Source organism: Guyanagaster necrorhizus, assembly GCF_019112545.1.
Source record: "Guyanagaster necrorhizus MCA 3950 unplaced genomic scaffold BT62scaffold_15, whole genome shotgun sequence".
NCBI lineage: Eukaryota > Fungi > Basidiomycota > Agaricomycetes > Agaricales > Physalacriaceae > Guyanagaster > Guyanagaster necrorhizus.
In genome coordinates, this window is record NW_025064894.1 from 618,547 (window position 1) to 644,061 (window position 25,515).

General features: G+C 48.0%; 14 protein-coding genes and 1 non-coding gene across 15 annotated transcripts; 7 read left to right on the top strand and 8 right to left on the bottom strand.

Annotated features, from left to right (window-relative positions):
- Nucleotides 1-825: 825 nt before the first annotated feature.
- Nucleotides 826-1,011, bottom strand: BT62DRAFT_859846 (uncharacterized protein; the record flags this gene model as incomplete). Its single annotated transcript, XM_043182493.1, has 1 exon — nucleotides 826-1,011. A coding segment is annotated over one exon (186 nt), but the record flags the coding sequence as incomplete, so codon positions are not given.
- A 709-nt stretch (nucleotides 1,012-1,720) lies between these two features.
- Nucleotides 1,721-2,343, bottom strand: BT62DRAFT_1007065 (uncharacterized protein; the record flags this gene model as incomplete). Its single annotated transcript, XM_043177299.1, has 5 exons — nucleotides 1,721-1,807; nucleotides 1,869-1,944; nucleotides 1,989-2,050; nucleotides 2,118-2,149; nucleotides 2,190-2,343. The coding sequence occupies 5 exons, from the start codon at nucleotides 2,341-2,343 to the stop codon at nucleotides 1,721-1,723; spliced, it is 411 nt and encodes a 136-aa protein (XP_043038845.1).
- A 2,389-nt stretch (nucleotides 2,344-4,732) lies between these two features.
- BT62DRAFT_190673 (uncharacterized protein) lies at nucleotides 4,733-5,408 on the top strand. Its single transcript, XM_043179990.1, has 4 exons — nucleotides 4,733-4,820; nucleotides 4,875-5,062; nucleotides 5,120-5,184; nucleotides 5,234-5,408. Exons 2-4 carry the CDS (start codon nucleotides 4,898-4,900, stop codon nucleotides 5,277-5,279), a joined length of 276 nt encoding a protein of 91 aa, XP_043038846.1. The 5' UTR covers nucleotides 4,733-4,820; nucleotides 4,875-4,897; the 3' UTR covers nucleotides 5,280-5,408.
- Nucleotides 5,068-6,303, top strand: BT62DRAFT_190732 (uncharacterized protein). The gene is made up of 3 exons (XM_043179992.1): nucleotides 5,068-5,184; nucleotides 5,234-5,739; nucleotides 5,788-6,303. The coding sequence occupies exons 2-3, from the start codon at nucleotides 5,538-5,540 to the stop codon at nucleotides 6,249-6,251; spliced, it is 666 nt and encodes a 221-aa protein (XP_043038847.1). The 5' UTR covers nucleotides 5,068-5,184; nucleotides 5,234-5,537; the 3' UTR covers nucleotides 6,252-6,303.
- BT62DRAFT_190675 (uncharacterized protein) lies at nucleotides 6,304-6,816 on the top strand. The gene is made up of 2 exons (XM_043179991.1): nucleotides 6,304-6,682; nucleotides 6,744-6,816. Exon 1 carries the CDS (start codon nucleotides 6,380-6,382, stop codon nucleotides 6,653-6,655), a length of 276 nt encoding a protein of 91 aa, XP_043038848.1. The 5' UTR covers nucleotides 6,304-6,379; the 3' UTR covers nucleotides 6,656-6,682; nucleotides 6,744-6,816.
- Nucleotides 6,817-7,868: 1,052 nt separating this feature from the next.
- Nucleotides 7,869-9,432, top strand: BT62DRAFT_190660 (FMN-linked oxidoreductase). The gene is made up of 3 exons (XM_043179989.1): nucleotides 7,869-8,408; nucleotides 8,459-9,172; nucleotides 9,237-9,432. Exons 1-3 carry the CDS (start codon nucleotides 8,142-8,144, stop codon nucleotides 9,357-9,359), a joined length of 1,104 nt encoding a protein of 367 aa, XP_043038849.1. The 5' UTR covers nucleotides 7,869-8,141; the 3' UTR covers nucleotides 9,360-9,432.
- A 396-nt stretch (nucleotides 9,433-9,828) lies between these two features.
- On the bottom strand, nucleotides 9,829-9,902 carry BT62DRAFT_t103. Its single transcript has one exon. It is a non-coding gene; the product is annotated as a tRNA-Ile (tRNA).
- A 1,027-nt stretch (nucleotides 9,903-10,929) lies between these two features.
- BT62DRAFT_969861 (fungal hydrophobin) lies at nucleotides 10,930-11,980 on the bottom strand. The gene is made up of 4 exons (XM_043188957.1): nucleotides 11,477-11,980; nucleotides 11,348-11,418; nucleotides 11,211-11,298; nucleotides 10,930-11,155 (listed from the first exon to the last, which is right to left on the bottom strand). The coding sequence occupies exons 1-4, from the start codon at nucleotides 11,627-11,629 to the stop codon at nucleotides 11,108-11,110; spliced, it is 360 nt and encodes a 119-aa protein (XP_043038850.1). The 5' UTR covers nucleotides 11,630-11,980; the 3' UTR covers nucleotides 10,930-11,107.
- Nucleotides 11,981-12,114: 134 nt separating this feature from the next.
- BT62DRAFT_1077032 (uncharacterized protein) lies at nucleotides 12,115-13,743 on the top strand (the record flags this gene model as incomplete). The annotated part of the gene is made up of 10 exons (XM_043179268.1): nucleotides 12,115-12,228; nucleotides 12,286-12,331; nucleotides 12,454-12,536; nucleotides 12,584-12,658; nucleotides 12,698-12,745; nucleotides 12,796-12,834; nucleotides 12,891-13,241; nucleotides 13,293-13,331; nucleotides 13,388-13,399; nucleotides 13,609-13,743. The coding sequence occupies 10 exons, from the start codon at nucleotides 12,115-12,117 to the stop codon at nucleotides 13,741-13,743; spliced, it is 942 nt and encodes a 313-aa protein (XP_043038851.1).
- A 1,077-nt stretch (nucleotides 13,744-14,820) lies between these two features.
- On the bottom strand, nucleotides 14,821-16,269 carry BT62DRAFT_981249 (4-hydroxybenzoate polyprenyl transferase; the record flags this gene model as incomplete). The annotated part of the gene is made up of 9 exons (XM_043189581.1): nucleotides 14,821-14,918; nucleotides 14,970-15,221; nucleotides 15,279-15,295; nucleotides 15,351-15,503; nucleotides 15,563-15,595; nucleotides 15,648-15,768; nucleotides 15,822-15,980; nucleotides 16,031-16,064; nucleotides 16,123-16,269. The coding sequence occupies 9 exons, from the start codon at nucleotides 16,267-16,269 to the stop codon at nucleotides 14,821-14,823; spliced, it is 1,014 nt and encodes a 337-aa protein (XP_043038852.1).
- A 354-nt stretch (nucleotides 16,270-16,623) lies between these two features.
- On the bottom strand, nucleotides 16,624-17,279 carry BT62DRAFT_1007071 (uncharacterized protein; the record flags this gene model as incomplete). Its single annotated transcript, XM_043177300.1, has 2 exons — nucleotides 16,624-17,091; nucleotides 17,142-17,279. The coding sequence occupies 2 exons, from the start codon at nucleotides 17,277-17,279 to the stop codon at nucleotides 16,624-16,626; spliced, it is 606 nt and encodes a 201-aa protein (XP_043038853.1).
- Nucleotides 17,280-17,731: 452 nt separating this feature from the next.
- Nucleotides 17,732-18,913, bottom strand: BT62DRAFT_981250 (Isy1-like splicing factor; the record flags this gene model as incomplete). The annotated part of the gene is made up of 5 exons (XM_043189582.1): nucleotides 17,732-18,144; nucleotides 18,199-18,389; nucleotides 18,442-18,613; nucleotides 18,667-18,859; nucleotides 18,911-18,913. 5 exons carry the CDS (start codon nucleotides 18,911-18,913, stop codon nucleotides 17,732-17,734), a joined length of 972 nt encoding a protein of 323 aa, XP_043038854.1.
- A 167-nt stretch (nucleotides 18,914-19,080) lies between these two features.
- Nucleotides 19,081-21,168, top strand: BT62DRAFT_920594 (N2227-domain-containing protein; the record flags this gene model as incomplete). Its single annotated transcript, XM_043184232.1, has 11 exons — nucleotides 19,081-19,111; nucleotides 19,162-19,217; nucleotides 19,271-19,511; nucleotides 19,567-19,712; nucleotides 19,769-19,851; nucleotides 20,071-20,138; nucleotides 20,175-20,256; nucleotides 20,303-20,549; nucleotides 20,570-20,701; nucleotides 20,794-20,866; nucleotides 20,915-21,168. The coding sequence occupies 11 exons, from the start codon at nucleotides 19,081-19,083 to the stop codon at nucleotides 21,166-21,168; spliced, it is 1,413 nt and encodes a 470-aa protein (XP_043038855.1).
- A 587-nt stretch (nucleotides 21,169-21,755) lies between these two features.
- On the bottom strand, nucleotides 21,756-22,200 carry BT62DRAFT_1007074 (uncharacterized protein; the record flags this gene model as incomplete). The annotated part of the gene is made up of 3 exons (XM_043177301.1): nucleotides 21,756-21,898; nucleotides 21,966-22,059; nucleotides 22,117-22,200. The coding sequence occupies 3 exons, from the start codon at nucleotides 22,198-22,200 to the stop codon at nucleotides 21,756-21,758; spliced, it is 321 nt and encodes a 106-aa protein (XP_043038856.1).
- A 286-nt stretch (nucleotides 22,201-22,486) lies between these two features.
- BT62DRAFT_987487 (general substrate transporter) lies at nucleotides 22,487-24,728 on the top strand (the record flags this gene model as incomplete). The annotated part of the gene is made up of 9 exons (XM_043190070.1): nucleotides 22,487-22,805; nucleotides 22,860-22,942; nucleotides 23,010-23,171; nucleotides 23,224-23,485; nucleotides 23,545-23,639; nucleotides 23,694-23,805; nucleotides 23,855-24,106; nucleotides 24,162-24,320; nucleotides 24,376-24,728. Exons 1-9 carry the CDS (start codon nucleotides 22,601-22,603, stop codon nucleotides 24,726-24,728), a joined length of 1,683 nt encoding a protein of 560 aa, XP_043038857.1. The 5' UTR covers nucleotides 22,487-22,600.
- Between the last annotated feature and the right edge of the window lie 787 nt (nucleotides 24,729-25,515).

The following is a 25,515-nucleotide window of genomic DNA, read 5'->3' on the forward strand; positions in this document are numbered from 1 at the left end:
GCTGATTTAGCTAGAATAGCTAGGGATAAGCCAGCTGGCGATGCTGTATGACCTATCACACCTGCATCCATGGCCATTAGGTCGAAAGGGCCATCCTGTTCTCCCCGTCAAAATGTGCTCGTCAGGAAAAGGTTACACGCACACCTCTGTGATATCTTCGAGCCACAACGATGTCGACACGTAACTGGAACGTCCCCTTCAGAGGTAGTCTTTCATCGACCTACGAATTATTATCCATCTAAATGTGTTCGAGGTAACTGTTCGGCCCACACGCAAAGAAAGAATTCACGGGGCAGCAAAACGGAGATGGAATCATAAGCTTCAAAATTTATGCATGATTGCTCTGACTCCTGAGGAAAAAAACGCGTCATTAACATATAAATGCATGGGTAGCAGAACTGTAGAAACGCACCCAAACGACAAAGCCGCAAACACTAGCCGTCTCCTTGTCTGTCACTGTACTAGCTGAAAGGCACCCTTGAATTTAATGACATTCAGATCTGGCACATTGGCTCAAAGTGCGCGGGCGGATTCCTCGAAACTGTTCGATGGTGGCGGTATGAAGAAGAGATTAGTCAGAAGAAGCCGAAACTGATGGCCGAGCTACGACCATCCTCCTTACTAATCTCGGGATATCTACGTTCACGTGCCATGTATATGCCATCACCATGACCCCCTTTTTTTTTGTTTTCAGCATTTGATTAACCGCAACAAGTAAGCTGTCTACTAAGATGCGGTGGAGGTACAGGACCTCAGGATCTTCTTTCCCTCCTGTTCTGGTCCCTCCGCTCTTCCTTCTGAGTTCCCCGGGTATTTTGGCATGTAATGTGGAGTAGAGTAATGGACATGTATGGCATAGAGGGGGCATTCATGCAAGATATGCTCCTGTGTCTGAAATGTCTCTCCACAAGGGCAGTCAACATCCTTACTTGGCACAAATTGTGAGTAGTACTCGCCTATGTATCCATGGCCTGTTCTGCACTGAAGAACTCGGCCGAATATCTCTCTTTTCACTGCAAGGTCTATGAGGTGGGGTGTCAGCTTCCATGATGGTGGTATTCTGTTTGCTGTCACATAGCATCTCCATTTAGGGCTGGTCTCCCATACCTTCCTCCACTCTTCTAGCTTGCCGACTTTGCCTCCCTTCTAGCATTCACCCTTGTTCTGCCCATGGCTTCCATTGTTTTCTCTGATCCTTTCTTCGCCAAGTAGTCTGCTTGTTTGTTTCCTGTGATGTCCTTGTGGCCTAGGCACCACAAGATTTTGACTGTGTGCATAAGATCATTGTCAAGGAATTGGCATATGCATCGGTGGAACAATATTGAGAATGCTTGTCCAGTTTTGGGTAAAGGGTCAAATATGGCATCGATGGCTGATGAGTTGTCTGCGAAGAAGTGTAAGTGCTTTACTTCTCTGTCTTCCTTCGCATGGTTCACCGCTCTTGTTGCCCCAATGGCAAGGGCAGCCATTTCTCCATCATAGACCTTGGCTTTTCCCCCCAGGCCCATACTAAATTCGAATGCCTGTGTCCTATCTCTGAGCCCTACTATTCCTGCCCCCTACTCGCCTTTGTCCCCATATGTCCACCGTGACCCTGCTGCAATACTATTTGCTCTCATCATCAACCATCACCAATGCAGGTACACACTCCTCGAAAATAGCTGACCGAATCTCCTCCAGCCTCAGCGCACGAATCCTAGGCACCCGCTGAAGCTATGGGCTAGGTCGCAGACGAAAACCCCTTCATCTCCGGCTCCGAACCCCAGCAGATGATATCAGCCGCCGACATAACCGATTCCGCCAGGCTCTACACGACACGAAGCTCCTGAGTCTATACTGCATAAGAAATACGACCGTGGAAGGGAAACCGCATCGATGTTTCTATTACGCCACCAATTGCAATGAAGAGACGAAGAAGCCGAATTGTCGGAGGACATGGAGAGGCTGATGAAGGTTGGGAGGATTCAGACAAATCCTGCGTGGCTGACGTGCACGCAGCAGTATCTGCGGAATTGACTGAACGTTCGACCTCGCGGTTACGGTCACTTGGCTAACTAGAAGAGTAGGAATTAAAAAGTAACAGTTACATGATCAAATCAGCGATATTTTGGGCATACGATGGACGTTAGCAGCAAATCGGGATGTCCGCCTTCGTCCACGACCGGGATGATATTACAACCGAAACGGACCAATACTGCCAGCATCCAAAGATGCAATCTTGCCGTGGATATCAAGAAGTATCTCGCGCATGTCAAATCCCTGCACACGGATCTTTGCCTGCCCTTCACGGCCACCGACTCCCCATTCGTCGAACGCGTCATTCGGGGAATTCAGCATTACCATGGTGAGACAGACTGAAGGCCTACGCAGTCAGTCACCCTCTGTCTTGCAAGCGATCCTCCGAGTCATGCGCCTCAAGCCTGGTGTCAAGTTTCCCGAGGATGGCACCCCTTCAGATGCATCTCTTACCCTCTTAAACCCATGAGATGTTCAATCTTCCTTTCGGAGATTCGCGAGGTCCGTGCATCTGCAGGCTTGAACCCTTCATTGTATTCCGGTCACAGCTTCAAGTTCCGACGAGGAGGAGCATCAGCTACTCCGACTACGAAATCCAGATGCTCGGTCGTTGGGGCAGTGAGGCTGATCCGGTTCGTATTCTCTTCATCTATTCCTCCCTTCATTGGGCTCCCTCCAATTCCACCTCTTATGTTCCTCGTGGACCTCTGAGTCCACACCACAAAACTGGCTTGGGCGCCCCACTTTCAGGCTCCCAAGAACTGGGCCCCCAACGTAACTCGCATTGACCTATTTCCGTTCCCGAAGATCCTTTATCCTTCAATTACTCAAACAGCGAACGCCAACCGCCTTCGACAACTCTCTATCCAGTCTAAAACATTGACTCCCCAACTCAACATACGGTAGTTCCGTGATCATCTGGGCCCATGGCTTTATGGACGGTATGGTGCGCAGCCCTCACTATCACGACGATCTGCCGATGTTCAAGTCGGAGTCACGTCAGCCCCATTCGAGCACCAGCTTGGTTCATATAAAGACAGGCTTTTACTGGTCACGTCGAACAACAACATGAATGAGAACTATTTCTTGCGGGCACGTAGATATCACCTGGGAAACCTTGGCTCGAACTCACGTTCAATGATCAGGATCATAACACCGCTGGGTCGGAGTGGGAGCGGTACGGTTCCTTTTTGATCATCGTGACCGGCAGGCTTAGGGATATCGCACAGACTGGATGAATTGCACAATGGAGTGAGTGAGGTGTTTCCTAGGAGGGGGATTATCATTGGCTGAAATCGAAGATCCTCGTAGGATTACCGACATTGGGTGAGATACTATTCATTATTGCTGTAGCTGATTCGCATGAAATTACTAGTGCAGGATCCGGTGCATGGTACGCATATACGTCTACAGACCTTCTGGCTGCGAATTCCAACGGTTTTGTCAGGGTTATCCAAGCTGCTGAAATGTTCCCTGATGCTCAGGTATTGGCTGGGGACATCAGTCCACTACCACCTCGGTTCGTCCATTTGTTCTGAGCACCCGATGAACGTCTCATTTCCCTAGTCCCTTTCCTCCGAATGTAAGCTACGAAGAGTTGGACATCATGAATCCGCTGGCAGCCATAGACGTAGCAGAAAGTTTTGACGTCGTCCATATTCGATTTGTATTCTACCATGTATGTTTGATTTTGTTCAGTCACCATGGTTCTGTTTTCTGAAATTTCCATTAGATACCAAAGGGGCATATCAAAGCTGGACTGAAGAATGCAACGCGGGTTCTGAAACCGGACGGATGGCTTCTGATTGAAGAATTTGGACAACGCGTTGGACAGGAAGCGAGCAAGGGACCTACGGCTACGGTTGAAGAGGTGTACATAGGTATGCTTTGATCGAAAGGGATGGATCCTATTATCGGAGAACATCTTGAAGAGCACATGCGGGAGCTAGATTGCTATAGCGAAATGAATTCTAAGTGTGTGCGGCTTACGGTTACAACTGATGAAGAGAGAGCAGGTATTTGTGTAGCTTATTTCGTTTGTGAGTTTCTATTTCTCCGGAGCAACACCGGGAATGGGATCGCTTTCGAACGCAGTAAGAGCAACGTTCGAGAAGATCACGACGGGTAATATCGGGGAAGATTTGAAGGAAGCGGGATTGGCAGGAGAGCTGCAGAAAGCGTCGGGAGAGGAACGTCGTGATCCAGCATTTCATACTACGTGTGACTTTTGGTTCGTTTGGTTCGAAAGAAGATGTAGAGCATAATTTTATGACACTATACTGAGAAAATTCTGCGGCAGACATAATTTTCCGCTCTCCTACCTGAACACCATACGATTGTCGCAGGACACTATCACGGCTTGGGACAGGATTTCGAAAGCGAGATCCTTGTTTATCATTAGGTCAGCACGCCGATGAACATAGCATTCCGAAAAAACGTTTGACATTCGAACCAACCAGTGGGAGACGGGATTGAAGAAGTTCTAGTCGAGCGGCCAGCCCCAGAACACCAAAGGAAGTCCATTTGGCGTAGGAAGCGTTCTATTGTCCACAAGGGTCTCTTGAGTGACTTTTTCTGGATCTCCTTTCTGACTGACAGAGGAAAGAGACGCGTTCGATGCCACGGGATAACGATCGCGCTTACGTAAACACCTGAACATGAACAGGTGACCGTGAAATAGGCTATCGCCGACATCAAGTCACTAAACGCGTCTCGGTGCCAGCCAGCCATACTTATCTCTACGGAATACTGTCGCCTTTTCTCACCAACTTTGTATCCTATTGTGATACTTTTACGGGAATCAAGTTCAACTCTGTTCCCTCAGGGCGCATTGAGCCACGTTCTGACTTCTTCTCTAGTCGTCGCAAGCAGTTAGAGGCGCATGGCGCACAATCGTATCTCCGGGAGCATATCCCGACACTTCCCAACATGGTATGTGAACTGGCTTCTCGCTGCCACATTCAGAGTGCTGGGCATTTGTGCAGGCGACATCCCGTTCCATCTGGTAGATATACACGACAGCAGTAGTCGCTTAGCTTATTGTGGTGTGCGTGAATCTTTCTGCGTGATTACTTTCTGACATTGAAACAACGATGCCATGAAGAGTGTGGATGCGAGCGCGCATACATTCCTCCTAAAAGGCGGAGCGCCGAGTGCTGAGCTTTTCAGGTAAGCTAGAAGGTATATCCAATAGTCAATGTCAGTGATGAGTGTCTAGACTGATCAGATATCAAACTGTATGCTCCGATTTTGAAAGATACTAGTACAATGAGCCCGCCATTCTCCTACCACCTTCGCGGTCGGTGGAAGCATAATACTCAAGTTCAAGTTCGAGCTTCCTTTGTCGTAGTCGCGAGAAGTTATCGGACATCGCACTCCGCGCGTTCTGGCATGGAGCCGCACACCTGAAGTTCGACCCGCCGTCGGCTCAGATTTCATCCTGATGGAACGTATAAATGGTGTTGCCCTAGAGGACCTCTGGTTCAATACTTTTATGAAGACACCGGCACCGTGATAAGGAAATGGTCTTCCTCGATCTAGATCTTCACCAGCGGCCTTTTTCGCAGATTGGTAGTTTGTTTTTCAAGGAGGATGTTAGTCCGGAGCTGCAGAGCAGGCAGCTTTACTTGAGGGAAAGGGACAACAAGGAGCCCGCCGAAAAATATAAGATCGGACCTGTCGTTGAAAAGCAGTATTGGTACAATGGGTCTGCAGACGGAGATCGTGGGTCCCTGCAAGTCTTATAGTCTGAAGACTAATATTATATTGCAGGGCCTGCTATGGTGTCTTTTATTCAAGCCACTTGCGGTCTAGTGCTTCAGAAGGCCGAGTCTCATGCGGCCAGCGCAGCGTCTTCTTCCCCGTCTCCTAGCTCTCTTCTAAGCGGTTCGAGGCCCTTCGACCTCCCTGAACTGCGTCGGCTATTGCAGCAGTGTATATCGATGACGCCTCACATCATTCCGCTCGAGCGTGGGCTAACAGCCCCTTATCTCATTGATCCTGATCTCTCACGGTCAAACGTAATCGTCAAGCCCTCTGGAGCGGCTAACGTTGTCCAGTACATCGACTGGCAAGGCGCTTTTTCCCTTCCTTACCTTCTGAGCACTAGGCTGCCTCAGGCTGTTCTTTATGAGGGAAAACGCATCGCTTCGCCCCACGATCCTTTCACGTTCCCGGACTTCGGACTTTCCTGTAGAACTGAAGGAGTAAGAGGACCTCAAGCGGAGACTCGCTAAGCGGCAGCGAATAATGTCGAAGGTCTTGCTGCAAAAGCTTCGTCTGCGTGGCTCTGCGCCGTTATGCTGACAGTCCGCAACTCCTGCGTCGGCTGGTCTATAGGTTATGTGACATGTAGCCTGATATCATGGAGGATTCGAAGTTCCCTATCGACTGCCCTGTGCGGCTCACTGAGGCGGATCGGGAACGAGATCGGGAGGAGTTTGCAGCGCTGAGGTACTATACTGAGTGTAAAGGCTATTTTATAGCACAGATCCGGTGTGATCCTGATAATTGGGTTCCGAGAGACCGGGTGGATGAGATCCGCGAGAATCGGGCTGGTGGCAGGGAGGCGTGGAGTGAGGAGAAAGCGGGTGGTACGTATCCGTTGGCGGACGAGATGTGGTCGTATCATCTGACGTGATGGGTTTTCGTGGCACGAAGAAATAAGGTATCCTCTTGTCGATTCCTTGTACTGCTACCAGCAGCCTGTGTTGACGTTCACAATACAGGTACCTTGTGTTACATCACCAATAGCCTGCCAGCTGGTCGAAATGGTACTGCATGCTTGGAAGGGCGCCACAAGACGCATACAGCCAGGATTTGGTGCTTGCGAGAGATAGTGACGGCTATTGTCTTTGTCCCGGGCAAAGCGAGCTCGCCAGGTGGCCAGTAACTTTCACCTTACTCTTTATTACGTTCGAATCCTTTGTGCTTTCGACACCCTTCGCAGCAGGCCAGGACACTGAAGAAGGTATACTGTCTGTAGTCCTCGTTTGGACTTTGCACTGAGTGTCATCTGATATTAGAACCAATTATCGGGACGGGATTAGAATGGACGGTGACGAGGCATACAGGGTCGTGTAGATATCTCGCAGTCATTAGCGTGGGCGTCCATAGGTATTCATCGATATAAATATATGACTCTCCACAGGCATCCATTGCTCAAGACGGTTATGTAAATCAAGAAAAGAAAGAAAATGCATCTTACGTCATCGACATTCTTTTTTCACCATTACCACTTCCTTTCGTGCTAGCCTCGATTTACAGCAGCTGAGAGCGAGCGTCAAGTCGAATATCGGAAAGGCGTCATAACATTTCTCCTCTCCCTGGAATGTATCTGTATCCAGTGTCTGGTACAATGGCGGCGTGACACCATCGACAAGACAGTGCAAGCAGGGATTGACCCAGGTTCGGCGCTGGGGAATATCGTCATCGAATTGAAAGATAGCATGCAAGTTTCTGGATCGTAGTGTAGTGTCCTTCAAGGCATATATCGACACTGATTTCAACGAGTCCCTGGGGCACATACCTGAGGACGGACATAATCGTTCGTATCTCTCTACTCTTTTGACTGCGTCTAGCTCAAGATACCATTATCAAGCTCGCTCGTGTCTCTTCTGTCCGGCGACGAACGATTGCCGGTTGGTTGCGTCCAAGGCCCTATTTGTGAGTATGGTTGCGGCCTGTTACACCCGGGCCTGATTCAACCTTGTATTCTGGTACCACAGGCACCCGCCTATTTAGCGTACTAGTACATTGCACGCCAGTCCCCGATTACCTTCCGCAAGTCTACAATCAACGGACTGGGTCATCTCTCTTCCGGTTGCTGCATACCTAAAAATCCCGGGATTGGGCGGTCTCTCACAGGCCATGAAGTCAGTCTGCATCTCCAGTCAATTGGGATGGCCACACTAGTTGACTTTGCTGACTGGCCTTTATCGTTATCCTTAACGCCGCGTTCCCCTGTCGCTTACCATCATCTCTTATTCAGCCTGTCCTTGTATCGGAACAGGCAAACCAATGTCCGGCTGATGGTGATTCGAATGGATCAATAAGCATTCAGTTACCGCTCTTATTCAGCGAATCCAAAGCTATAAAAGCCGTTGTGTTATTTCCTTCTATCGACAATGGCAGACTCAAAGCTCTTTCAGCCCATCAAAATCGGCGATCTCCCTCTAAACCACCGCATCGTCCTCGCACCGTTGACGCGATACAAGTCATCGGAGAAAGGCCATGTCCCGTATGCATCTATTATGAAGGAGTACTACTCGCAGAGGGGCAGCGATCCGGGCACCCTTCTGATCACGGAGGCAACCTTTATCGCACAAAAGGCTGGGGGATACAAGTACGTCCCGGGCCTATGGACGCAGGAGCAGCTAGACGCGTGGAAGGAAGTACGTAGCACCGCCGTTCTCCAAACCTTATCTCACCGCCAATCAACCAGGTAACCGATGCCGTCCACGCCAAAGGCAGCTTCATTTTCTGCCAACTGTGGGCTTTGGGACGAGCCGCCGACTATTCCCACCTCAAAGACGAGGACCCTTCCCTCGAACTCGTCGCTCCCTCCGCTATCAAACTCTCCGACTCCTCCGAGACTCCCCGCCCGCTGACTCTCGACGAGATCCACGAGTACCCCAAACTCTACGCACAAGCAGCCGCCAACGCCGTGTTCAAAGCTGGTTTCGATGGCGTCGAGATCCACGGTGCGAACGGGTACCTCATCGACCAGTTCCTCCAGGATGTATCCAACAAGCGCACGGACGCCTACGGAGGGAGCATCGAGAACCGCGCGCGGTTCGCACTCGAAGTCATCGACGCCGTCGTCAGCGCCGTCGGAGCCCATCGTACGTCCATCCGGCTGAGCCCATGGTCGAACTTCCAGGACATGCGCATGGACGACCCTATCCCGACGTTTTCGTACCTCGTGACGAAGATCGGGCAGCGCCATCCGGATTTGGCGTACGTGCATGTTGTGGAGCCGAGGGTGTCGGGGAACTGGACGAGGGATGCGCGAAAGGGTGAGTCGAATGATTTTATAAGGGAGTTGTGGGCGCCGAGGCCGTTGGTGTCGGCTGGGGGGTATACGAGGGAGGGGGCGATGGAGGTTGCGGATGGGAAGGGGGAACTTGTGGCGTTTGGGAGGTACTTTATTTCAAATGTAGGTTTTTTTTGTTTTTTCGTTTGTTTGGGGGATGGGAAAGGTCTGATGTGTGTTTTTTTAGCCTGATCTTCCGGTGAGGTTGAAGAAGAATATACCGTTTACGCCGTATGATAGGTCCAAGTTTTATTTACGCGGAGAGGTTGCTGAGGGGTATACGGGTTATCCGTTTGCTTCTGAGGAGTAGAGAGCGTTGTCGTAGATGGGGATATGGGCATGCTTCTTGTGTGGATGTATGAATGGCATTTTTCGTTTGTTGTTGGAGGGGATAAATGCTCGGACACTGACATCTCAGCGCAAGGCTTACACAAAAGTCCTCTTCATCGAGCCTGGCTACATCTCGTCGGGGACTCTCGATGCGTGTTTGATAGAGATGGTGGTAAGAGGAAGAAATTGGTTGGAACTAGATGAAATCACCGGTTCACGTCCAGTCCTGACACGTAGCTTTCCGACCGCCACCTCGGGACACTCGAGAGAGCGAGGTTGAAATAAGAACTGTCCGACCGACTGACGTTCCTTTTTCCCAAGACATTGACATTCCCATCTCGACTTTAAATACATATAAAAGCTTACTGATGCCTTCCCGTCCCGTTTCTGTATGAGATACCACAGTTTAAGCTGGTAAAAAGAGAATCAGACATACAGGGGATGCCACCTGGCCAACGTGGGGATCGAACCCAAGACCTTCGCGTTATTAGCACGACGCTCTAACCAACTGAGCTAGTCAGCCGTATTTTTGGTTGCTATCAAATATCTATATGATAGAAAGAAGCGATCATTTAAACATCTCAATAAAAGGATCATAATCCTGAACAGAAACAGAGATGATTTCCTCTCATTCCACATTTATCAAATTCAGTGTATCACCACAGAGTAATATCAGATTATCTTTATAAGCAAGTCATAATTGCTGGTCTGAATCTTTGTGCACTTTCAGCAAGCTTCAAGCTAGAATGAAGTGAGGAGCTCTGAACATTTGAGGCTATAGTAAGGAGGCAGATACATTGCATATCCTCATATGTAACAGCAGTATAAATATCATTGAGATGATTACTCTCTAAACAATTACAGCATTTGGTCAAAGATTTCTCCTGTCTGCAAGTGTCAGACTATATTAGCTAGGTTGGCCTCTGTCTCCTGTTCCATCTCTTTCAAAATCTAATGTGACATTTATTGGTCATCCAAACTCAGGCTATAGTGTAGGCACCATTGAAGTCTGATCTAGTCAATGCTGAGCTCTATGTGGCTCTCATGAAGATCCTGCTTTTTGAGGAACTCTTTCTCTCTCACTATGACCATGCCTTATCCATCTTCCAACTGGCAAAAGACCCTTCCCTGTGCAAGACTTGTCCTTTCATGCTGGAGTACATCTTCAGTCTCTCTGCCATCATACAGAAATGTCAGACTCATTTTGGTGGGGATGTATACAAAGCTGTAGGAGGTTCTATTACAATGAAGTCCTCTCTGTTGGAGGAGGTTTCATCACTAGTATTTCAGGGGCTGGATCAATTCATAATAGATAGGTTAGGTGTGCAACTGGACACCAGTAATGCACTTGGACAGGTGGGCAAAGAGGTTGTATTCATTGCATTTCTTGACTGGGTCATTGATGATTCAGCTCATGTTTTGGATGAGATGCCCAATCTGATAAGGCAGGCATTACGGATACAAATCTTTTGATATTTGCATTCTCTTTTGGCTATGGTCTTTGTTCATTAATGGTCATAGCGTTGGGGATTTGTCACCCTTGTGAAAAGCGCAGGACTTAGCTAGCATTTCCTCTATTTGGAGATATCCGTTGTTTACACATATCTGTATGTCGAAGCAGTCTTACGAAATATATTCTCTCGATACCATCGAGCCAGAATCTCATGAAATCACCAAAATATCAATGTTAATTAGAAACAACTCAAAAACAAATCATGTAGTCCATATTTAGGCTGCCACATTGATGGGAGTGCAGCCCAGAGCAACAACGCCGTTCTTCGAAGTGGAAGGTCAGTCTACATCCCCATTCTCCGAAGACGTTAGCACTCACGAAGCTGTTGTTCTCGCAGCACACCGGTTGGTTAGAGCAAGAGGTGGTGCCGAGACCAATCACCGTGATGGGGTCGCAGGTGAGACCACTGTTGAGGCAATTTAATAAAATTTCCACGAAACAAAAGTAGAACTTACACATTGGCGGTGATATCACCAATAGGAACTCCCACAAGACCAAGTGCATTCTGGGCGGCCTCGGATTTGGGCTATGATATACTATTGTGAGTATAGATCCTTCAGTGTCGAGGATAGAGAAAAGCTCACGTCCTGAACGGACTTGCAGCACTGGGCTGAACCGGTGTTGCACATCCCGCCGGTAACGTTCGTGTTGGTCTCTTGCTTCGGGACGGCACTGCTAGCCACGAGGAGAGGCAGAGCTAGAATAGCGAGAGAGAAGGCTGAGATGCGAGCGAACATTATTGTGAAGCTGCGAGTTGAGAATCTTTCCTCGACTTGTTGTGTCTTTTATACCATTTTTATCGTGCGGACATAATGAATTTCGCTTCTAAAAATAGTCGGCTACGTGACAGACTGCCTGATTGAATTAACGAGATGCAGGAAATTACGAGAGCGTAAGACTTCCATGATTGCTCTCGTACTTGGTGGAGATAAGTTTTCGCGATCGTTGCAAGATCGAACCATGTCACTGTCAGTGCAAACGTGAATAAAATGTGAAGGCGAAAATTGAGAGATATTTAGGCAAGAATGTGGCTGTTTTGCCAAGACTTTTATCTGTGGAACGTGCAAGCCTTGAGCGATGTCGTAAATTGACTCCATCATTCCGATTGAAGTCGACCAGAGATCGAGCCGTTAGAGTTTCGGCATTTAGTCGGCACGCCGACGATCAATACCACGTGCAAGCATAGTTGGTTCTGAGTTGACAACGCGTCAGCAATACTAGCATGTTCAGGCTCTATTCTACAGCGGCTTTAGGTAATCTCGCCTTGCGCGGTTGCTCATCTTTGTGCTCACTTTTCCGGTATTGGCGTGTCTATCGCGCTGCACCTGTCAACCAGGTATGGGATCTTCCTGCCAGAGGTGTTCCTTTTGTCCCCCCCCCCCCGAGCCTCTAGCCCCTCCGACGGACCTTCCCCGTACCCTTGGAGAATGGAGAAAGAAGTTTGTAATTACTGATGACGACGTTCCCTATTACGATATATGAAAACTTCCTTTTCTCATTCAATTCTTTCATGAACGCGGTCTTGATTTGTGGATTCCCGTTAATGAGTGTGAGCTTTCAGCACCAAACGGTAATCCTCGTCTTCGTGACTATACATATCTTTCTGACTATCCGGGTCAACCGACAAGATTCTACGGATTAGAGGTGTGCCGAAATTCCGTCGTATCTTTACATAGACTGATTCCGTTCAGCAAGACTCATTTCGAGGAAGAAGCCATGCCCTTCCCGTCTTTCAGGAACTCAAGCACGAAGGACTCACATTCGTTGTATTTCCTAAGATGTGGTCGGCCTACAGGCTTTCGTAGTTCTATGACCTGGGAGAGATTCTTGATTTCGTTCTTCAGGTTTCTGAGGTGTCATAAAGCATCCTGTTATACGACGAACACTCATAACATCTATATAGGGCTTGGCTTTCTGCCATGAGAGACTTGTTGCCCATCTGGTTCGTACTATGATCTTGTTTCTATCTTCGCATGAGTACCAGCATGAATATTTTAGGACGTCTCTTATGACAACATCCTTGTTAACTTTGCTGGGGCCAACAATTCCCCAAAGACTTCCGCTTTTGGGAGCAAGCAGCTCCTCTCAGATTCCAATTTTCCAGTCCGCTATTATATGAACGATTTTGAGCACGCTGCAGTCTTCTCCGAGGATTCCAAGCCATCCGAACGGACAATAACCGGGCTTCCAAATGCACGCTGGAACGGCAAAAAGGAATATTTTACACGACGTGTCCTGCCCGAAATGGGAAATGCGGAGCCATATTGCCCATTCCGAGCTGACGTGTGGTCCCTTGGTGGCGTCTTTCAAAGGTGCCTTGGAGAGCATCTCCTTCAATTTTCGAAGAAGGTATGAATAATTTGTCAGGTAATGGACTTTCTACCACTCAACGTCCCTTAGCATATGGTCGAACCTAAGCTGTGGGATGATGAAGTGGAGGTAGGTGATCCTTTGTTGTTGACCGATGTCTGGCTTGTTTGAACATAACTTTCCAGCTACATCGCATGGTAAGACACGTTCTGCTAAAAAAAAAAAAGAAATTACCCATGTAACCTAACAGCACGATAGCTTCTAGTGTTAAGAGATACAGACCAAGTTTTGAAAAATTTCTATGATATTCCAAGTTGCTTCCTGACCTTGACCTTTGTAGACCATCAAAACGAAAGCCGCCAGTACGGCCCTTCTTCTCATCATTTTATTCAAGTAAATGAGTCAGGAGATTCCTACTCAACGCCCACTCATGACGGAAGTATATGAAACACTGAAAACCATCATTCGCGAGACTGACCAGGCAGCCCAAGAGCATGACATCGGCATTTATCTTCCACGAGACGATACCCCGACGTCATGATTATATTACATCCTTCTGTATAAAGCAAAATCTAGGGTGCATGTACCTGCTCTAATACCGTGACTCGTGAGAAGGGATATCGCGGGATTAGCAAGCCGGGCAGCCTACACGGGTCCTCACCGCTTAGGGGAACCGATCAGTAAAGGACCTAAGGACTGAATAATTTGTTCGTCCGTCAGTCTGGAATCAATCCTTGCCGGTTCTGGAACTTCCACAAAGTCAACCGACACGCCGTTTCTTCTATCCAAGCCAGACCAACTTCCGCCTTCCTCCCAAACCTTGTAAACAACAGTGTACAGAATGAAGTTTTCAATGGTGAGGGTACAAAACGAGAGCGGGATGTGACCTATCGGTACATTCGGCCCCAAATACATCACTGACAGACGCGTCGATGCATTCTCCGATAGTAGCCGCGGCAGCCTAGAGATAGAATGAGAGCCTATCGATCATGCTCCTGCTTGTTATTTCATCTTTGAAGCTGACCATCCCTTTCCTTCCCTTTCGGAAGGCAACATGCTCGGTATTCCTACTATAATGTCAACATCGACTATAACAAGTTGACGATTCAGCAGCTGTCGTCCATACCAGGTATGTCGCTATTTCGCCATGTCCCACTTCAACTGTGAGATCGTATGCGGTTTTACCGTTGATGATTCTTTTGCCATGATGTGGCGATGCTAGTGTGCTTTAATAAGACAACTCTATTATACCATACTCAAAATGATAGGTCTCTTCTCAGCTTCAGCTGTCTGTGGCAGCTGGTGTAACACTCCAGCAGTAAGGCAAGAGACTCGTGCGGCGTCTCAATAAGTACCTGCTTGTATGTTTGATTTCCTGGAGACAAATGCATGTCAACGACGAGCTTGCTCGAATAGTCTATGGTTTGCGATAGATATGAAGTTGAAGCTATCTGTATATATTAAAGCCTTCGCATTACTTTTAGCTTAATAGCTGGTGTCCTCAGGAAAGGTAAACATTCAAAATAAGTGATGCATACGTCGCAGGAATCCTGCTTTGAACTGGGCGCACATGTCCGGTAGCGCGACAGTCATGGGCTGTATCCGATACCTGAACCTTCTACCGCGAAAAGAGAAAAGTTGCGGATTTTTTTGAATAATCGATCAGGAGGCCACCCCAAACAATCCAGCCAAGCTGGCCATTGCGCTTGAAGTTTACTATAAGAAGATATGTCAGCGTATGTCGTGGAGGGGAACGAGGTTGCTCACTCCAGCAGCTCTCTGGTTTATCCAGCTCTACGGTGCTGAATTGCCAAATGAGATGTGTCGCAGTCCCACAAATAGAAAAGACAAAGTAACCCCAATCCTGCCGATTCAGGCATCCTGCAACGGAAAGCATAGCGACAAAGATCGTGGCATAGCCGATAAGCATGGGCCTGATCCAGGTCCCGAAGAGAATGGCGGTGGAAAGCACTCCAGTTTTTACGTCGTCGACGATATCTTGACATGCATAGATGGTGTCTGTAAAATACGATGAGATTCAATGTACTATGTATGTTACGGACGTGGTCGGCTAACCGTATAACATGGTCCAACTATAGATGTCTGTGAGCAACGTCATTACGTAGCGACATGTGAAGAGAGACATACCACCAACAAGCAGCAAGAGCAGAGCAGAGGATGGCAGAATCAAACGTGTTCGTAGTTGACACATATGCGGTTACGAATCCGAAGTTCATGGCAAAGCCTAGCCATGCTTGTGGCCAGTAGGTTACCCGTTTGAGGAGGGGGTATATCGCGAATCTGGACGGAGCGTGAAATATTTAAGGTTCAGCATGATTGCAGATATGGTGTCCTCTTACAATGGGAGAAGCTGAAACAGGGCAGCGTAGAAACTACAAATAAGGTTAGAATTAGTAAGAAAAAAAGCATAAACTCGTAACTGACGCTAGACCATCAAGCGTGAGATAGAAGAATAGAATTCCCAGCGCGTATTGTACCAGAAGGAAGACGGTCGCTGCGAGGACGGTGATGCGGCCACTTGGAAGCGGCCTGTTCTTCGTTCGCTCTGGAAGTAGAATCATGAGATACTTTGTAGTAGACACGGGAGAATGCACCAACCAACACCAGCATCCATGTTCATATCGAATATGTCGTTGACGGTGCAAGCTGAACTACGTATTATAAACGCTCCGATCAAGCATTCAATGAGCTTGTACGCATAAGAATATAGCGCAATCGTTGGCGCCATTGAGTATGACGCCATGGTCAAACCCCAAGCTGAAAGAACTCGTCTCAGTCGACATCACAGAGGACGTTTTGGTGCATACCAAACGGCCAGAACATCAGTATCGTTCCCGTGGGCTTGGAAGAGTAAGGTAAGTAGTTTTTGACCTGTAGTCCTGATAAAAAAGAGACCAACCTTGTCGAGACGAATCAGTTCCAAATATGGGTGCCAGCTCTCTGGACCACTATTTAGGGGAAAATTCTGATTGGCTCTGGCAGGCGGAGCATAATGGGTAGGGAGCTTTTCATGGCTATGAAGGAGGGAGGCGGTCTCACTGCTCATCGCGTCGAGGAACGGGAAGCAATTTTACGAGATATGAAGAGTGTGAGTTGGCACGACGAGGGCACACAAGATCGAAGTAGTTTATATACCACTGAAACAAGGAAAGAATCGAGCCATTCTATGATTATCGGACGCCCACTCTGACCCGAATCGAGCTGGGTTGATCCAAAACGAAAGGAAGAAAAACCATTTGTCATTAGCGGTACCCCCTCCTGTGGCTCTAGGACGCTCGTGGGTCGGAACTGGGATAAAGGTTGGCTTTTCCCCGCGAAGATTGAATCTGTCAGACTCTGAGTTTCAAATGACCGAAGAAATGGTACAAACGTTATCCACTACTGCTGTGTGGGCCAGGCCCTAGTTCGAGACATCGCTAAAGGGAACCTTGTCGAAGACAGAAACCTCGCTAAGTAAGCGCAGAAACAAGAACTTTACCACCCTTTCCGTCAGTGAAGACACTCCCTGAGAAATGGTACGATGCTTTAAGCCTCGGACCACCCTTATCCAAAAAGTCAGTTCAACGTGCCCATGATTGAGACCGGCGGTTAGTTCCGTAAGTGTTAGCCATCTTTCTTTCAGAAGCTCGTTAGCGTATCTTTCGATGGTCCACAAGTCCGGCTGGCTCGGGTTCATTGTGGAACACGACGCTGTTTCTATGGCATGCAGTAGAAGACAGAACGGCGGCATATTCATGGTATGCAACTCAGTGCCCGATCGCCAATACCGCCGGAACCGAGGGCTAGTGCTTAGTTCGGTACGAGGTTTGAGAGAAGTGTGTTCACTTGTTAACATCCAGAAGATAACGAGCGAAATGTCGTAGTCATACTCCCGCGGATATCAAAGTCGACTTCAAGTCAGAAGCGATAGAGATTTACAAGAGATAGGTCGCCGTCTACAGGGGGCTGCGCATTATGCAGTCCAGAGCAATCGGACTCGGTGTCCGTTTCGTTCGGTATGTCTCGAGGCCATGCACATCCATGGATATTGATACACAATAACGCAGAGACAGCCATTGTAGATCGTGGTCTGCGCGATATCGGAATACATGGTACACGCGGGCATCAAAAGGACTCACACGTTCGGACTTGAGATAATTTTGAATGTGACCAGACAATGGACGCCGTAAATGGTGACAGCCTGCATAAAAATCCAAAGCTGTAATGTCTTGTAGGCATGTGCATCTACAATTATCGATTCCGATGGCGAGTCTGATTCAGATTACATCCTGCGGGATCTTTGGTTTTGTCAATGAGAATATGTAACAGATCCGCCAGAACTCAAATCGTAGGTCGCACCCCAGTTCCGTTAGCCGAAAAAGCAGTGGATCAAATTTAATGATAGACCATGCAGTAGATTACACGTCTGTGTATTTGTATCAGATTCACTACTATTCAACACGATGCCGATAGTTATACTCACCATGAAATCAATAAATAAGCAGGAAATGTCGGAATCGTAACAGCAATCATTTTTCTTCACCAAAATATTCCTCAACCAAGACCTTCTTCCGTAGATCGAGAAGCACTGCGTCCATCTCCGTTCGAGTAGGCATCTTGGGAGGCAGGAGATTTTCAGCAGTCAAGAAAGGTATATACGATGCAGCTGCATGAGCGCTCGCATAAGCCTGGTCTATCGGCAGCTCTGAGCGCGGTGGTAGAGGCGCACTAGCTCCAATTTTTGAACGCTTTGAATCTTCCATCTCCGAATCTTCCCCATCAGCATCTCCATCATTAACCTTCCGTTTAGCGTTTTGCGTCGCCGATGAACGCGGCGGAATAACTGAGGCGCCCGAAGCGTCGGATCTGGGAAACTTTGGCATAGGATCGTCATTCGGAAGGTCCAAGGATTCTCGAAGATTTGTATACGCTTCTTCCCATTCTGTAGGTCGACCGATGAGTGGCTGAAGCAAGTATGAGAATCAGTAGGACTCACCATCCTCTTCCGCTTGCCGTTCAAAATCCAGTAATTTTCCATCGACTTCGTCCGTGTCGCCATAATATGCCGGTCCTTGTCCCAAGAACTTTTTGTAGAACGCCAAGGTCTGGTTCTCCTCTTCTTCCTCGTTCTTCCGGCTCTGGAAGAGTTCTCGAACACCTGGTAGCTCCTTGGCTCGTCCAAAATACCTAAAAATGGAACATGTTGGAGGAAATTTCGTAACCAGAATGTGATTCTTACTTGTAACCCTTCGTCCCGGGTACCTCCTTCCCGTCATCGTCCAGCATGGCCACATTCCGCCGATAGTTAGCGCCACCAAGAGCCACTATCTGATTCTCCCAATGCCGTTTTTCTCGCAGAATTTTGTTGATCTCGTCATTTAAATCGCGGACTTCATAATCGGTAAGGCCGGCTACAAAACGGTGTTGAGTATGCCGTACTGGGTAAATGGAAGAGATACCGCACCATCCTGAATTTTCGACACCTTTCGGCTAATTTCCCTCAGAATTTCTCCTCTCCATCGTTCACATTCGCGCAAACTTTTGCATGCGCTTGCCATTCGCGGTCGACGGTCTCCGCGTGTCCCAAGGCCAAGCTCTGCCGCTTGTGCCTCTCGAAACCGATAAAGCATGGACTGTGCTTTCTCTTCATTACGGGCCTAGTGTACTCCGTCAGCATTCTTTGCGAGGAACAGAAATACAGCACGTACCATTTTTCCTGGATGATGGCACTGATCAAGTGCGTGAATTCAATACGTCACACGTTACCGTCACAGATAATAGTTCAAAATATCGGCAATACTCGGCAAACACATATTTCCTATAGATATATATTTCAAACGAAACATCGCCTAATATAGCTTTCTCTCCCACCACACAGATGACTCCAAATATTTCAGACGTCGAAGAAGGTATGCCCATGTTCTTCGTAATATGTATATTCACCGCATTTCGCGAATAGAAAGACGTCATTTTTCCAATGTCATAGCGACATTTCGGAAGTATACTCAATATTCGGTGTGTACGCCTAATACATAACGCAGACTTGTCAATAGTAATCATCACTTCAGCTAACAGCAAATAACAGACGTAGAAGGGACCTTTTTACTCTTCCAAAGGCTGATCAGGATCTTCTCGCTTCATTGGGGTACAAAGAAAAATTAAACCTTGTCGACGATGCCATTTTAGCAAATGCCGCGTTCCTCAACCTAATCGTCGCCAATCCAGAGATATTCGGGCACGATGTGGATGATGAAGACAGTGCTGTAACGTCTCCGGAACCAGTAGGTCATTCACATTCACACGACACAGGTCCGTTTGGTTCAATCCGGGCCGTCGACGCGCATTTACGAACATAAACGTGCAGAACATGTACATTCGCACTCGCACTCGCACTCACATGGTTCCCATAGCGGCTTCCATTCTAGTCCGCAGTCATATAAGCCGTCGGATTTCGATATGGATAAGCTAAGGAGCACCCTTAAGCAGTTTGTGCGCGATTGGAGCGAAGAGGTAACATTTGCGGCTCGCTCTGCGGCGCTTCTGTTGATTTATCATTTGTATCACAGGGCAAGGAAGAACGAGAGGCGTGCTATGGTCCCATGAAAGACGCGTTGCTAAACCATTACGCCAGCTCCTCGGACGAAGAAAGGTGAGCGGTCTATATAGGCTATCAAGGCTTCTCGTAAGCACGGAAATGCAGCAAGAGAATGGAAGGAGACGCTTCTCCCCGATAACCTTGAGTCTCCTCGCAAATACTTAAAAACTTAAAGACGATGCTGCCATTGAAGGAATCATTTCAGAATCTTTGTTTTACTACAAGCTTACGAGCCGTGCATCGGTGGAAGTTACATACTTATCATTTCATCAGGAAGAAGCTGCGGGTTCTTATTCCTGGCGCGGGGTTGGGCCGACTTGCCTATGATGTTGCCAAGTTAGGTCCGTGGATTTCTTTCTATACCTTTTAGCACTCAGCTCAGCCGTTCCTAGGCTTCGCATGTCAGGGCAATGAATTCTCTCACTACATGCTCCTGGCGTCATTCTTTATTCTCAACAGGTATGCTTCCCGCTTAGAAAACGAGCCTGCTCCAACTATAACCCAGGACGGATGAGATCAAAAAGTACACCATATATCCATACGTGCACTCCTTCTCTAACATCTACTCCCGATCAACGATTTTGCGCGCTATATCGATACCTGACGTGCTCCCATCCGACCTTCCGCCGGGTTCTGACTTCTCGCTCGTCGCAGGGGACTTTGAAGAAATATACGGCAGTGAGGACGATGGAGGTGAAGAGCCACATTCGGGACAATGGAACGCGATCTTGACATGTTTCTTTATTGATACGGTACGTTCTTCTGACTTCAGTATGCGATGCTGGCAATTGTTGTACACCAATCGGAATGCCTCGAAATTGTTCTGGATCCAATAGCACATTTCTCGGGCTTGCCTGACATGGTAACACCGATTGACCGCTGGAGATCGAAAGATCAAAATTCTGTCCGTCGACCACAGTTCCGATGCATTCTGTCCGCCCACCTTAAAATGGTCACGTGTTTCTATTGTCGAACCAGATCGCTCACATGTTCTAGGCCAAAAATATAGTAAACTATTTGCGTATCATCCATCGTATTCTAGCTCCAGGAGGCGTGTGGATAAACCTTGGTGCGGAGTAACTCGTGGCGACTTGCAATACTCTGACACCATTCTCAGGACCGCTGTTGTGGCATTTCGAGAACAACAACACTAATGACCCGTCAGTCGAGCTTGACCTAGAAGAGGTCAAAGCGTTGGCCCGTACTATCGGATTTGAACTCAGGGTTAAGCAGCTTGTGCTATCATTTATTCGCGTTTACTCAGATTTCGAGCAGAACGAGAGCACCGTGGACACGACGTACACGAATAACTCTGAAGGAATGCTTGGCTACATATATCATGCCGCGTTTTGGACTGCCACAAAGATATAAGCGGAATAATTATGGTCATGAGTCGTCCGTTGCTTTGTCTTTTGGGCAAGTTTGACTATAATGCATAACGTATGGTGGCGTAATTTTTTAATGACGGTCTGCGGACAGACTGTTATGCACTCAGGCCGATTTTCAATGGCGTTCTATACTCATCCAGCGCGGTGAGACCGATCGTTGACTGTATCTTATCTTCCTTGATATCATCACGGCTTCCCTACACGACCAGGACTTTTCTCCTGACTACAGACAAGGGCAGACTACTGAAACACTTGTTGTGGCCAACGCCTTGGTTACTGGAGAATCCGACACTATTACTGAAAGTGAGGAGAAGTCGACACTGTTCGTCTTGATGCATGTAATGTGCGCCATGGTTTCCGGACTGCTCTTGGTATGCTCTTGCTGTGTTATTTAATGTTCACTTTCAACTGAACATCGACCATTCGGGTTCTGATGCTAGTGAAAAATCTGGCACATTAGCGACTATTCGTTTAGATTTGGGGCCTGAACGATTGTCCAATGTTCAGAAAGTGCTGTGAGAAGCGTGCAACGTTTATAGCAGTCTTCAATCCGAAGAACTCTTTCTGCCTCTAAGGAATTCTTTTCGTTTGCATGACGCTGTAGGCGCTTTTAGGTGGTTTACCTACAGACGCCACGTCCGACTGGACGGGGAGAAAGCCAGTGTCCGGCATCTCCGATATCATATTCATTGGAGGATCAACCGCACAAGCACCTGCCTTGTTCGCATATAGCATATTCAGCTAGTCAGCTGTCATCAGCCTGATTGTCTTTGGTAACACCTTCCTTTTCACCGTCGTCGCCCTCTTTTATATCTACAGAATCCAAAGCTGTCAGACGTTTACCATGTCGTGAGTCTAGTGTATTGGACTGACGCTGACCACAACGCGCGGATCGGAGGCTCCAGAGTGTTTATCTGGACAGGGCACGGACTGTGGAATGTTCGACGACCTTCTCTGGACAGCCCTTGATATGAATTATTATTGTCGAGTGCGCTTCGGCGGATTTCCATGACATTCTACGGGTGGTAAGGGGTTTGATACACCGCAAACTACGTGGAGCCGGTGGGGGTCGAAGGCGGGGCTCAAAATCCGCCAAATATTTTGAAACTTAGCATTCCTCTTAGTAGTGATTTTTGCATCGTTTATGCTACCATATATTCCACGATTAGTTATATCTTCCCACCCTAATAGACAATCACTAGAAGCTACCGAGAATAACAAATGGAAAAAGTATTCCCGGTCCGAACCGTCGATCGATCGTGACCCCAATGCTGAAATTAGCTGGATTTATTTTTTGGAGGCATCTCTTCTGCTAATGACCATTGGGGATAGGAGCGGACCTATGATTCCTTTCTCGACCAACATTTAAACAGGTTTCTGAACAACCCATCTTTCTTCCACAACCCGATAGTATCATGGCTACCGTACACGTCCAGAACACGCCTACTTTTATTAACAGTGAAGACAAGAACGACCAGACTAACGAGTTTTTCGAAGTGGCAAACGACTTGGACTCTGGAGAAATAAATGAACTTGCCGTTGTAGCCGAAGGAGAGGAGAAGACGACTTGGTTCGTCTGGACTTTAGTACTGTGTACTACGATATCTGGACTACTTTTCGGTATGCTAGTCCACTTTTACCCATGGCCATTTTCACTGAACATCTGCATCGAAGGGTACGATACTGGTGTAATATCGGGGGCATTAGTTACCGTAGGCTCTGATTTGGGACCAGACGCATTGTCCAGCGGCCAGAAGGTGCGTTGCGACGTATTTCGGTCCACTGGGCCTGAATCTATCTGATACTGTGCTGTCCTGGTGCTAGGAATTTATCACGTCTGCTACGACCCTAGGCGCCCTTCTCGGTGGTTTGGTAGCAGGCGCCATGTCTGATTGGACGGGCCGACGACTCGTGCTGGCCATATCTGATATCATATTCCTTGGGGGAGCAATCGCGCAAGCAGTCTGTCACACTGTCTGGAGCATGGTCCGTGTTTCTCCATATAATTGCTGCGGTCCATTCATGAGACCCTCTGTAGATTGGTGGACGATTCCTTGTTGGTATTGGTGTCGGATTGGCCTCGTGTATCGCGCCACTATACATCCAGGAGCTCTCTCCAACGCGTCTCCGGGGCCGTATGGTTGTCATGAATGCAGCCGCTGCAACGTTTGGACAGGTCATTGCATACGGCATTGGAGCAGGCTTCGAGAATATGCACGGCGGATGGCGCTGGATGGTTGGCTTGGGATCCGTTCCAGCCGCTCTTCAATTAGTGTTTTTGCCGTTCCTTCCGGAAAGTCGTACGTGTATCCGACTTGCGGGGCTTGCTTATCACTTCGCTGACACTCATGACCATCAGCCCGCATTATGTTGTTGAGAGGCGACGTTGCCGCCGCCCGGAAGATCATGACCAAGATCTATGCCCTCGCCAAGCCATCTGATGTGGAGCTAAAAGTGTGTATACTCGTCATGTGAAGTCCTCGTGTCTGATGCATCGTCATCTATCAGGTTAAAGTTCTACAAGCATCCGTGAAGCGAAGTGTAGAGATTACGAACAATACGACCTTTATGCAACGTTTCACGTCTATGCTAATGAATCCAGTTTATCGCAGAGCACTCAGTAAGCCTAGTTAGTCAAGTAGCATGTTGTACTAACTTCCGCGTTCTAGTCGTCGGGTGTGGATTGCAAGCGTTCCAGCAGCTCTGTGGTTTTAATACACTGATGTATTACTCAGCTACACTTTTTGCATCCATCGGGTTTAACCAGCCGACTGCAGTTAGCTTGATCATCTCCGGCACTAACTTCATCTTCACTATCGTCGCCCTCGCCTGCATCGACAGGATCGGACGACGGCGGATAATGCTCATTACTTCGCCTGGGATGATCTTTGGGTTGACGTTGGTGAGCATATCTTTCTACTGTTAGTGGTATACTTTCCCTTCCGCTGTGCTCTTCTCATTCCTTCCACCTCGCAGATCTGACGATTCACACTGGTGGCCAGCTCGTTGATGGCACCAAATACCCCACTTCATGGTCCGTCATCGTGTTATTATCTATGATTATATTCGTCGCATCATACGCTACTGGTCTCGGTAATGTTCCATGGCAGCAAGGAGAGCTATTCGCGCTCGAGAGTACGACCCTTTTACTCGCTTTTTTGACAATGGGACTAACAAATTACACTTCCAGTCCGTGGAGTAGGCACGTCCCTCGCTACTGCGACAAACTGGGCTGCCAACATGCTCATCAACTCTACCTATCTCTCACTCATGGCGAAGATCACGCCTGCCGGTGCATTTGGTTTCTACGCTGGATTGTGTCTTTTGGGCTGGCTGTTTGTCATCTTCTGCTACCCTGAGACGGCGGGTCTTAGCTTGGAGGAAGTCATGATGGTGTTTAAGCATAGCTTTGGGATCAAGGAGAGCGAGCGACTGAGGGAGCGGAAGCGGGAGGTGAAAGCGGAGGGTGTGGTGCATGACGTCGCGCCAAGTAGTGAGAAGGCTTCTACGGAGCGAAGGGAGGTAGCATCTCCAGATGTATAATCTATTTACCACTAGATCGCTCTCAACTCGCTAAGTAATACTATATACTAGCGGCACAGTCCCCGCACGCGACCACAGTTCAGACCAACATAGTAACGAAGTAATGGCAATTCAACATCATAAGCGAAAGAAACAAATCAAGGGACATAAACGACTATCAATGCATTGACCACTGGCTTATCCAGCTGACCATTCGACACGAACGGAACACGCTTCTTGCCAACGGCCTGGGCATTCCGATCCGTCAAAATGGTAATCTCAGCCTCCAGAAGAGGAATAGCACCACTGCTTGCTATTTGCTGCTGCAAATTGTCCACCTCCCCGTGAAGCTCAGGGTCTCCATAGGTACTGAAAGCACTACACAGAGCAGGTGTGCCTCTCCACACAATATCAAGACCAGGGCTGGAGATATCTTCACTGGGTGATTCAATGAGATGGTCAGTTGGCCAGATATATCCTCCAGCAGTCCAATGGAGCTAGGGAGTGAGCTTGTATAGCCTGAGGGCATTGTACAATACCAAGTCCCCACCTTTCAGCTGGTGAAGAGGTCAGTAAAGGCAGATGAGGTTGTGAAAGAAGAGGTGTACATAAGGCACCAAATATTCCACCAAGATGTCTGCAGGACACACACCATGAGAAAGGAAAAACATAACCTTCCTCCCTCTAGACACATTCTGTTGTGAGCAGTTATTTAGCACAGTGGTGAATGCCAGGACTGGTGAAGAGATGGTTGCATGCACAAGCTAGAAACTGACACAGTGCAGAGATATACACTGATCACACCCAC